Source organism: Ctenopharyngodon idella, chromosome 6 (genome assembly GCF_019924925.1).
Source record: "Ctenopharyngodon idella isolate HZGC_01 chromosome 6, HZGC01, whole genome shotgun sequence".
NCBI lineage: Eukaryota > Metazoa > Chordata > Actinopteri > Cypriniformes > Xenocyprididae > Ctenopharyngodon > Ctenopharyngodon idella.
Genome location: NC_067225.1, coordinates 20,216,447 through 20,229,108, shown reverse-complemented (window position 1 = coordinate 20,229,108; position 12,662 = coordinate 20,216,447). Strand labels below are relative to the sequence as shown.

Here is a 12,662-nt window from a genome sequence, read left to right as displayed (position 1 = left end):
AGCTCTGATTTAGAGATAAATAGTTCTGATTTTGCAGGAACCCAATGTAGTACGCAATTTGAAATCTGCCATCTTTGCTCATGTGACCACAGAAGAGTTTTAAATGCCATTAATTACTGTGGAGTCGCAGGAAATTTTGTCTGAAAGACTGATGCCACCACAGGAAAACAAGAACTTTTTACTATCCTCCTCCAAAAAGTAGGCACTGATAAAACAGACTAATTTTAGCAACGTATACATGTATGGAATGATTGTCAAGACGGGTGATGCGGAAATAGTCTTCGATGTAGTGACACGTAGAGGTTTACTTGCAACAGCAACATTTTCCAGATACCAATTCTTCTGATGTAAAAAAATAAAAACAATATATATATATATAATAATCATCACTAGCAGTTTATAATGACTAATATATCCCCAAGAGTAAAAGTGATTGATAATAGGAGCGTTGCGGACATAAAGTGAGTATATTTGGTTATTCATGTGGCTGACCTGTTTTTTGTGCTCTGATTATGCACAAAAAAAAAAAAAAAAGAAAAGAAAAGAAAAATGCCCAAAGTTACTTATAATAGGCAGACATGGCAACATTGTTTATGCTATTCATTTCTTAAAAAGCTTGACAAAAACGATGATATTCCATGAATTCTGAAAGAAATATGAAAAAAAAAAAAAAAAAATTATATTTTAAGAGCTACACTATAAAAAAAATGCTGGGTTGTTTTGGGTCAAATATGGACAAACCTATTAGTTAGGTTTAAAACATTAATTGAAATATTTAAACCAACAGTTTTGTCCATATTTGACTAAAACATGGGTTGAAACAACCCAGCATTTTTTAGAGTGAACAATGCATTAATCTGTGTCCATCTTTCAGAGCAAAGTAATCAGTAATTTTGCAAGTAAATGCACTGCATACAAGGCCTTGATGACTAAATCCTGTCTATCACTTCCATATTATACAACAAATACGAGAATCAACTGAATTATCTTCTCTATATCAACCCATGCATACTTATCTGATTATGTTTCATGCTTTTATACACATTTGTCATTTAGCATGTTCGCAGTCAAAATTCGGCACAATTAAAGTTACGCCGAATACTGAAATATACGCCAATTTAATGCTTACAATTGTCTGAGACTGTGTTTTTTGGATATTTGCTGCCCAGAAGCTTGGCTTGTCATTTGTGGTAGTGACCCCTGTAACTTGTTCCCCTGATCTCATCCTAAATTTAATGTGAAACTAGAGCTCTATGTCAGCCCCATGTGAGGGTGAGTAAGGGGCCTGGAAATATCAAGCAAAGGGGTGCGGTCGCCTTCCATAGCGGAACACAAACATCGCTGACAGACCTGATGTTTCTGTAATGAATATATTCAAACTGTAAAACAGACTATATTCCAACTATATTCTCAGGTCAGATAAAGGACCGTGACAATCACAAGTCACAACACCAGTTTCCAAGAAAACATATAAACAAGATTGCTTTATAATTTAAAGAGCTCATTTTAACAGATTAGAATCACCAGTTCAGTTCAGCACTGTCTCACATTTACACCTTTTTTTATCTGAGCAGTGGATGGAACTTCTAGGATACATTCTTGCATATCTAAATGAAAAATAAATGCTCAACCCATGAATAATGCTAGGTACAAGTAAACTGCGAAACCTCTCAGTGTAAAATCCAACTGGTTATAAGGTTCAATGAGAGACAATGACACCTCTGTTGTTGTTTTTCACCCTGTTCGCACTCTTCTAATGACCTTGTGACTCTGTGATACGTACAATAAACAAGTGTGCAATATTGCCTTCCTTTATTCACAGTTAAATGTTCTTCTAACAAATGTTTGGTAAATCATTCAATAGCATGTGAAGTCACAGAGTTGTGTTAATGTCAAATAATTTTGATAAATAGAAAATAATTACAAGATCAGTCTAAAGCTAATAGCATAAGGACTTTATGAGGTCACCAAAAATACGCAGTGGCAAAAAAAGTGGCACATATATCAAAAGAAGGCCATTTAGACGATAATCCCAATAACTTCTTCCATTCTACACTTAAGTATGACAACATAGCACAACTATACCACCCCTTTTTCTATAAGTCGCTAAATTAAGTGGAACAAAACAGCATGACCCAGCCAACAAAGCTCGAAATGTATGTAACTTCCTCAATATTATGCTTCACTAGCTTTCTTTGTGTGAGATGTGTGTCCATACTATGTCTATGGATGAATGGCCCAGTAAGGAATTTAGCTGAGTGCTAAATGAAGTGACTTATGCCAGGCAAATTTAATATGTGGTTTTCACAGACTAAAGTGGCAGTAGAAGGGGGGTGCTACATTGTTGCCCTAAGGCAGGGTGATAAAGAAGAGCAACACTGGGGAAAGAATGAAAGCTTTGTATAGCTAAAATTAAAAAGCCTAAAAAGTATAGACTTATCACAGAAAATTGCTAAACATCTTTTAACTGAGACAGCACATATGTACATAACACACCTGATATACAGCATCGTGACATATAGGAGAGACGGAGACGAAGAGGACATCACCTAAAAGATTTTGAAACTCCATTATGGGACACGAACTGTGATTAGGTTCAACTTTGTAGCCCAGTTCTTATACATCCCAAGCAAGTAGAGAATACCACTTACCTGTGGGTGATATAAATTGTGCTACAAAAAAAAAAAAAAAATCAAGCACAGAATATGCACATACAAGACGCTACTGTGCAAATAAATATGGCAAGTTTTCCTTAAGGCCTAGATTTATCCATCCACGCATGTATTGATTCATCTTTTTGGGCCTTTCATAAAGATCAAGGCATCCGGGCGGTGAAACCTGGGTGCTGACGCCGGCACACAATTACTGCAGGCCTCACTGATTGCATTTACCAGATTAAGCACTTTGTAAACATTTGATAACATTCAAAGAAGGGGATCACTTGTCCCAAATAGAATTACTGGCAGATGCAAGTCATCTGACAGGAATAGTTCTAATTTCTAGTATAGATTGTTTTCATGCAGAATTCTAACATGATAATTAAATCTGCTGTTCTGAGCCCCTTCTCAAGTCAAGTCACATGGTCCCATTAGTCATTTAGCAAGTCCTTTGCTGGGCTATTGAGAGTCGCAGGATTCCAGGGCAAGGTTCCTGACTGCCAAATGACAATTTGCCACCGTGCTTTGATGATTTTATTATGTGTTTCAATAATACAAATAGCCTGATTCCCTACAAGTTCCTGCACTTAATAGAAGACCGCTCAACTGGGAACAACATGAAAAACACCCAGCACATGGCCATTAGCAGCCATTCACAAAGTTACACCACAAAGTTTTCTCATACTGAGGCTTGAGAGTGGAACAAAGTTAGCTTTGAGAAACAATGCAGGATAATATAGAATCATGCACCCCAAAATTTCTTGTGCACATTTATTTTTATTTTATTTAAACTAGAAAGTTTTCTAGTTTTCTGCATTCTAAGGTTTCTACATTTTATTTCCCATTTTGGCCAACAGATGGCACATAATAGTGAATCAGTCATGATCTGTCAGTGTGGTATTGCATGCAACATTAGTGAGCTGTTTCCATCCACCTAACAAAAAAATAAAATAAAAGTAGTTTAAAATGTTTTTTTTTTTTCAGGGATGCAGTTCTAGAAAGAACAAAAGGTGGACAGTTTTCCTCAGGTTAGCAATGTATACAATGAGTTCTTCCTTTGGACTCCAATGCGATACACATTGACAGGGCTGAGAAAGATCCTCATGGATGATATCATCTGTTGGCTGAAAATCCATCTTATCGTTTTGGACTTTCGGGTGTGACGTAGGCAATTACAACTCCAAACAAAGCCAAACAATGCAATTAGCTTAGAGGATTTATGTGTAAATACAGTTTAAAATACATGTTGTCACAAATATTATCCAGACCTCATTGCCAATTTTAGGGCTCATATAATGCACCTTATTAATAATTGTCTAAATCCAATGCATTACACAATATTATCCAACAAATAACAGATCAATAGTTGTCAGCAAAAATTAGTTATATTGTACATCCTGTACACAGAAATATGTAGTATATGCACCACATTGGTTCTTCTTTGTTTATATTTACATTATACACTTCTAAATGGGGAAATGGTTTAAAAAGTATAAAAAAGTAATATACCCACAAGATCATAAGCAGGTGCATGTGGATGACAGTTTCTCTGTAAAGGCAAAGTCGATCAACAGCTCTTGTACAGCACTCTCTGAACATAACGTGGTTGATTGACTGGAGAGCAAAATACAAACCTTTACATAGTTGAACCAAATATTTCGACACCAATATAATATTCTAAAAGTATTTATAGAAACATTCTGGCACGTTTCAATAGTAAACGAATACTAATGTTAGTTATGAGAATTACGTGAATGAATTACACAGCACGACACGTTGAGAAAACGTCGTCACGTCTTCAGATATTACGTTCAATATTTAGATATAAATGTCTAAAAACTGTTCAAATATACAGCAATAATTTCAGGATTAATAAATAAATGAACAATATACGACAAACTTAAAGAACCTCAGACCCTACGTCTTATTTTGAACGCAGACCCTTTGCAAAGCAGTCATAATTACATTCGCGGGGGACTTGTGATCTTTTTAATTATTCTGCTCTTCATTTCTGACCCACCATTCAAAATGCTCGAAACCCCATCTTTATAACCCCAGAAGGCTATAAATTATCCAACTTTGAGATGAGGGCGACAAGCAGATCTCTTTCATTTGCTGGCAAGAGATGTGCAGGGGATAATTGAATGGACCGTTCTCTGGCGAGAAAAAAGAAAGTACACTTGTTATCTTGTGAACTCTCAACATATAAGATAGGAATCTAGTGAATGTCAGCATGAAAGATGGAATTAACAAGAGATCTTTTTATTGTTCTGGAAGGTCATTAGGCAGCCAATTGGGTAATTATGGAAATGCTCTGAATGTTTTCCCCCTTCCGTTACAGGATCTGAGACCCTTCAATCAGCCCATCTCGTGGGAAAGTTCAGCCATAACTGCAAGTGTACCAGCAAAATCAAATTAGCCAAAGATATTTCATTAGTATTTATAGCCGGAGGCATTTGTTGAAGAGAGAAGTTGTGAGACTCAAATGGAAGAATTATTAGCTAATGACAAGGGTCATAGCCCACCTAAGACATACACTTGAGTAGACTTAATGAATTGAAGCCATTGATTGCATCGACTCTGGACGTTTATTCGTGTTGGAAATACAGAGTTCAGTGAACAACATCATAACACACAACAACGCTGTGGTTTGCTGCTACTTATTTTAATAGCCTATCAGTCTGGATAGTAGCCTAGCCTATACAGTTCACGATGTCATGCAGTTATGGCATTACCTTTTTTTTTTTTTTTTTTTTAAGGAAAATCAGTATGGAAATATTTGGTGTAGTTTTTCCAATATCTCCATATATAGATAAGTCATTTTTATTTAAGTCCCGTTTATCTAATTTGTCAATAACTGCACAGTAGAAATAAAAAATAATAATAAAAAAAAATACACCAATGGAAATCTTGAGTTTGATTGCTGCAGTAAATTAAGTAAAATCAGACTGATGACAATGCAGTTATAAGTTCGTTGCATTTTTTAGACTATAGGCTTGAAATTAATTACTGCCAAAGAAAACAGATCCGACACTAAACAGTGTGCCTAAAATTTGACTACAATTAGCCTAAAAAAATAGGAATAGGAAATAATTACATTGATAACGTGAAACTTCAATAAAAAAGATAATTATAGCGAATTACTCACGCAAGATTGTAGAACTAGGGAGCTCCCAAGTTATCAATGAAACCACACTCCATACCTCAGTCATTTCATGGTGGCGGTGATTTTCTCAACCGGAGAATCTGACTGAATAACAAGCATTAAGGTAATTAGCTCTAAAGCAGCGATGGGTAAAGTGAGTGAAGCATCACTACTAACTGATTGAGATCAGGGGTCACAAAGATAACACGTATCCGATAACAAATAGATTTAACGCGTAGAACAAGTTCAGTTATTTATCTATAGTGGCTACTAAACTGTACAGGTAAAATTTAAGACCCCTCTATAACGGCAAGATTATTTTCTGTTGCTTTTGAAATATTGACTGATTAACAAATAATAACATTTAAGTCATCTAACATTATACCCTTAAAGAACACACCAACTTTCATATTGGTATATGCACTTTATCTTCTAAATTTTTCGTCAGTATGAAAAGATACAAGCAGGCTATGAATCGGATGGTGGTTGGAAATATTTAATCTTAAGTGTCTATACCTCGCGGTGAGTGCAGAACGTGGTTTTCAGAAAGAAAGAACACAGCGAGACGTGAAAAAGAGGGCTGTTGGACGAACTTGGGTTACGCAGGAAGTTCGTGGTATTAAGACAAAACCCAAATAACACCCTCTCGTCGTGCTAATGTGCTACTTCAGTCTTCATCTAAATAACAATGAAACGTACAAACCGAGTAACATCACACATGCTTAACTGCGTGCATTGGCATGTTAATCTGGTTGAAGGCGTCATTTTTGCACCCATCCTCGACATCATGGACCAAAACCACATCACATATAGCCTACAGCAATTTTAAAAGATAATTTTGTAAAATAAACCTAAGTATATCGTACGTTTGTAAACGTTTAGTAAAAAACTATAATGCATAAATAATGCATTAGGCTACCAAGTTAAGCTACTAATCTAAACCAAGTAGGTACGGATGCAGTTTTATTCCAGTGATTCACCGTACTGACAGGCTGCATTGTGTTTTTAACAACAATTAATACCAGAATTCATTGTTTAGGTTTGAGGAAATCAGTTTGTGTCATGTTGTGCAGCCAGTTTAATTCTACTTTCAGCTATAGAAAGAAAAAAATAACAAGTAATACAAACAATAAAAAAAAAAAAATAATAATAATAGAAAACAAAAATATCTTCAGGACATGAGCATAAATAAGCATTAGCCTATTTATTACACGAAAAATACATTTGAATTAAGTTATTTAATGAAACTCTGTATTTTGTATGGAAAACAATTTGTGGTTCAGAAAAATGTTTTCATATTTAAATAAAGTAAAATATTTTACATCACATAAATAAAGCAATCTTTTATTTCACACAGAAATGTCAACATTAATAATTCTATGTTCATTTTCAAATGCATAGCCGTGGTAAAAAATATTGTTTTTCTGATTAATTCATTCAGGAATTAAAATGTATATCTCATTCGTCCATTCACTTTCATTGTTTTTAAAGTATTGTTTTGACATGCCGTTGTCATATACCTACAGCTTACGGTTTTGTATACCTACGGAATTATGTTATGTTCAACTGAATTTGCGAAAAACTGGTCTGGCTGTAATGGTGAGAGCCTGCAGGATGATACTACAAAGGAGACTGTTAAAAATGAGCTGGATCATATTGTTTGACAGAAAGTTGCAGGTTGATAGAGTGGATTCTTCAAGAGGGTGAAAATGGTGAATTCAGAGAGAAAAACGGAGATCCTGCCTTCTGGTGGGTATAGCCTTGGGGAATCACGGTGTCGACCGTAGAAAATCCAATTAAGGATTGCATTTAAATGAAAAGTCATTTTTTAACCAGAGTATGACGTGGACACTTCCCTTTCTAGATGAGAGGAGCAGTTTTCCTGCAAATGGCTCCTTTTTATTAAATCTGACATGGTGATAATGCGGAGTTGATGTAAAATAATTGGCACAATAACCGTAATTAAAAGCGCGCTAACAAAGCCATTCATTTATTACAGTTGTACAAGCTTGCCCCCAACTGTGCTTACATAATAAAATTAGCCTACTACTACTACTACCAGTTTTGTAAAAGATGAGCCACTCACAAAATACATTCGATTACAACGAGGTACAAAGTCTTTATTTGATTTGGTTTATTATTAGCCAATTATTAAAAATATACATTACACATAGGACCAAACAGTGTATATTGGTGTGCATATACAGGCAACATGTCAAATCAAGTTTGTTAATTTACGAGCCATGATAAAATGCAAATAACAGACAGTTTACAAAAATCGTTTTGGTATTAAGAAACATTATTGCCAAGAATAGGCTATATTATTTAGTAAGATCTTGCAAGGTACTAATGTATTAGACATTCAATATATTTGTACAGATAAGTCCGTGCAGCATTATTGGGCTTATACCCTTCAAATATATATTTACACTAATGCGAGGCATCCTCATAGTTCAAGTTCAGTTTTTATCTGGGTTACATCCTTTGCTCTGCACATCCCCTCTTCCCTGAATGGACACATTTCCCATTACGCCCTTCAATTTTCCCTTCTATCTCTTTTATTTCAGCGATTTAATTAGGCATAAATTCGATCCTGCTTTGCTATTTGTGAGCTATTTGTTTCTGACCTTGCTGGGTAATCACATTCAGCCACTGTATCCGCACCGTCACCTGCTATGCCTGCGTCTCCTAATAGGTTCATGCTGGAAAGAGTTAGCTTATTATTCTAAAAGGTTTTGTCGGGTTAAGCCGTGCATGTGTGCTTAAATGTACATTTCATTAACAAACTGCGAAGGTATAAAGCCGGATTTATGGAGCTTCAAAAGATCACAGAGAGGACGAATTTCATCTCCTTTTGGGCGATATCATCCACGATGTCTTTCAGTGCGCACTGACTCGAGATATATGGTCTTTTACATTTTAAGCCGCTGACAAAACACTTCATCATTCTGCAAAATACAGCACTTAAAAAAAACTCAAGCGAACAACCGTCCAAAATATGCATTTATATAAGCCTAAACAATAGCCTAATCACAATTAGCCTTGATCTACAGCAGTAAATCAGCAAATAAATGTGGAGTTTGTTGAACTATTGTTGAAGTGGGCTCCTATAATATTATTTAAAATATATATCTACGAAACTAACATATGTAAAAACTATTAATCAATTGCGTAATGAGCAGAAGAACAATTTTCCAAAGCAAATATTGGCTTTAGGCAGCGTTAGATGGTGCCTTGACTTCATCCTCTAAGTAGCCCGTATTGATAAACGGGACATCACACGGGCCACTGTCTGTTTGCCTGAGCCCTTCAATACCATTAATAACAACATGATTCAATTAATCTCATTCATTCACCATGCAAAAACAGCTTCAAAGATGTAGCACAAGCATGCGTTCCTCGGAGAATTGAAAGGATGGTAAGCAGGCTAAAGGTAAAGGTTGAGGTGAAAGGTGGTGGCCTATTTGCAGATTAAATGTCATCCAACAAAAACAAGCATACTGAAAAATATATAATAGCCACTATTTAATGAGCTCCCTAATGAATTTTATACAAATAAAATGTTTTCTAATAATAATAATAATAATAACAATAATATTTATTTATTATTATTAATAATAATAGTCATAATGATTATTATTATGAACATACCTAATAATAATTAGTTTTAGGACATACGGTTGGCTATTTTGAGAGCAGCGCTGCAAAACCTGCACCAAAAAACAGAGATAAGCGAATCGCTGAAGAAATATCGAGCTTTACTATTTGTTTTCTAACAGTTTCGTAGTTCTGACCATTAAGAAAAAAATGCTACACCTTTTTTTTGTAAGCTCTAATAGAATGGTTGTGAGAATAATTGATTCGAGCGTCAATTACACCAGGCTTTATTTTCATTACAGCAGGGGCAGATATTCCAAGCTGTAGATCGATAAGACGTTATATTACTTGTGGTTAAATAAGTGATGAATCTAACCACAGAACATTTTTTTTCTGTCTATCGATAAAAAAGGTACAATCGCATCAATGTTTAATCTCTCAAATATACAAGAAACAAGAACATTCAAGTACAAACCACAGATAAGTAGCCTATAATTAAACCTCGCAGCTCCCGTGAAGCACAACGACACTGAGAAACATTTTCTCACACGATCCAGGAAATGTTAAAAGAGTTTACATATTCCCTCTCCGCTTTCTTTTTCTTGGGAATATCCCACATGCGTCGCTCACCTGTGCGCGTGTGAATGGCTCCTATGCGCTCATTTCCTACTTAATTCATATGTTAACACGAGCAATGATGAGGGTCGTTAGCACCTCTACAAAGATCTTTATTTACAGATTTACATTGTTTTTGTACTTATTTCACACGTAACAAAATCAGTGCTGACGTCTACAGAAAGACTCAAGCGAAGGTTAAGTTTAATTCTCCAATGACTACAAAATAGCCTAATTTTATTATAAAAGTACAATATTTTAAACTGTTCGTTTAACCATGCAGTATTCGAGCACACAAATAAATGACAAGAGATTCAATTAACTTAGCTGTAGACGTTTTCGTTCAGCAGCTTTCAATATAGGCTAATTGGCCTAAGAAAAGTTAAGTTTGCGTTTAGCGCGGGCGAGTGAATGCACGTCAGCTCTGGAGATGATTTCAATCATGCAGGCCGATTTTCTCCCCTCCGCCACCGCTAAATGGTCTATGACGGACGAACAGAGGCGATGTTACTGTTGTTCCCTTTGTTGACAAATCCATGAAACAACTTCGGCTCAGCGGTATAACAGCGCGACCTCTGACGTCGGCGGGTCACGTGACGCGGCTGATAGTATATCTTTAAGTGAAAAGTAATCTATCAGACAGTCCTTAAAGCCTGCTTTTCAAAGCATGTGTCATCTTGACTCCTCGGTCCAAAACCACGCTTAAGTTTCCAGGACATAAAGTGGAAAGGAGACGAGGTGTAGAGAAAGAAAGAAGCCTTTGGACTGGAGAAATATTTTCTAAAGTTGAAGTTTTCCTGGCAGGCCGGGACTGACCTGCATTTATAGCCACTGGTCGTCATCTGATCTGACCGCTGCTCTTACCTTGGGTTGCTCCAGCAGTAAAGTGAGCGGTGATGACCCTGTCTGGAGGCACCAGTGCCAGCAACATGTCCGGTCAGACCGTACTCACAGCTGACGATGTGGATATCGACGTGGTCGGGGAGGGCGACGAGGGGATGGAGCGGGACAGTGACTGCGAGAGCCAATGCATGCAGGACCGGGGAGATGAGGTGGAGGAAATCGAGGTGAAGGAGCGCAGCGACAGTCCATGCGAGAGCGCCGGCGAGGGAGAGTCCAAGGGGGATGCTCAGGAGAGCTCCTCCGGTCCCATGCAAAGCAAGCCCAAGAGCAGTCTGGTGAAGCCGCCTTACTCGTACATCGCCCTCATCACCATGGCCATCCTCCAGAGCCCGCAGAAGAAGTTGACGCTCAGTGGGATCTGCGAGTTTATCAGCAACCGCTTCCCTTACTACCGGGAGAAGTTCCCGGCCTGGCAAAACTCCATTCGACATAACTTGTCCCTCAACGACTGCTTCGTCAAGATCCCACGGGAACCGGGCAACCCGGGCAAAGGCAACTACTGGACTCTCGACCCCCAGTCGGAAGATATGTTCGACAACGGCAGCTTTCTGAGGAGGAGGAAACGCTTCAAGAGACACCAGCCGGACATTCTCAGGGACCAGACCGCCCTCATGATGCAGAGTTTTGGGGCATATAGCATTGGGAATCCTTACGGACGCCACTATGGAATTCACCCGGCCGCCTACTCGCACCCTGCAGCCGCTCTGCAGTACCCGTACATTCCCCCGGTGGGTCCGATGCTCCCTCCGGCGGTGCCTCTCTTGCCCTCCGCAGAACTGAACAGAAAAGCTTTTAACTCTCAACTAAGTCCAAGTCTCCAGTTACAACTGAACAGCCTGAGCACCGCGTCAATTATCAAATCCGAGCCGTCCAGTCGACCATCGTTCAGCATAGAAAACATTATCGGGGTCTCCAGCAGCTCCACGAGCGCACAGACTTTCCTACGGCCGCCCGTGACGGTGCAGTCCGCCTTATTGAGCGCACAGTCCCTGTCCTTAACCCGGACATCAGCCATCGCGCCCATTCTCAGCGTCCCGTCAAATATCATCTCTGGACAGTTTTTACCGACAGCGTCCACAGCAGCGGTATCTAAATGGCCTTCTCAATGATAATCAGACTATTTTTTAGACATATATTTTAAAGACGATACAGCACGAACTATAGGCAGCACTGGACAATTCGTCCGCCCCAATGTAGCCATGTAAAGACTTTTGAGAAAAAAGAAAATTCATAATCAAAAAGGAATGCTTTCAGTACAGGTAATGTTTGTAAATATTTGTACAAAGAAATTAATTTACATGTTTTTCTTTCATATTTCATTTCGTTGTTTAAACTTGAGTTTTTTTTTTTTTTCATATTTTGTTTTCATCCTGAAAGAAGTGATTTCAAGAATAATGTTTTTCCTTTTGTTTTCCAATATGAAATATTAAACTGTTCTTATTGAAAGACTGAAAAAGTATGTTTATAAAATTTAAATATATGTAATCTATGTAGCAATATTGTGTTGTAAATCAACTTCATTTGTTAATAAATATGAAAACAATCCAATGCATCTCAGACACAATTGATTTTATTAAATCAAACAGATTTTTTCTAAAATTACAGGAATGCAACGATGACACTTGCGAACAAGCAGCCTACAGAAACGAATGCAAACGTAGGCTATTATGGTTAATTCACATAGGCTATGTGATTAAAAACAGCAGTTTCGTCTTAAAATGTAAGAAATGTTAAAACAATAAATC

The 12,662-nt window shown here is 37.3% G+C and overlaps 1 protein-coding gene and 1 long non-coding RNA gene across 3 annotated transcripts in view; one reads left to right on the top strand and one right to left on the bottom strand.

The window, feature by feature from the left end:
• LOC127513997 (uncharacterized) overlaps positions 1-12,662 on the bottom strand; it is a 51,822-nt gene that overhangs the window by 35,808 nt on the left and 3,352 nt on the right. Inside the window, exon 1 of one of the 2 annotated variants that reach the window (XR_007930543.1) lies at positions 5,806-6,002. The exons of the other annotated variant lie outside the window; for it this stretch is intronic. This is a non-coding gene — a long non-coding RNA (uncharacterized LOC127513997). Of the gene's footprint in view, positions 1-5,805; positions 6,003-12,662 lie in introns of those variants that run through there. 2 annotated transcript variants of the gene reach the window in all.
• On the top strand, positions 7,951-12,474 carry foxd3 (forkhead box D3). Its single transcript, XM_051896313.1, has one exon. It carries the CDS (start codon positions 10,911-10,913, stop codon positions 12,024-12,026), a length of 1,116 nt encoding a protein of 371 aa, XP_051752273.1. The 5' UTR covers positions 7,951-10,910; the 3' UTR covers positions 12,027-12,474.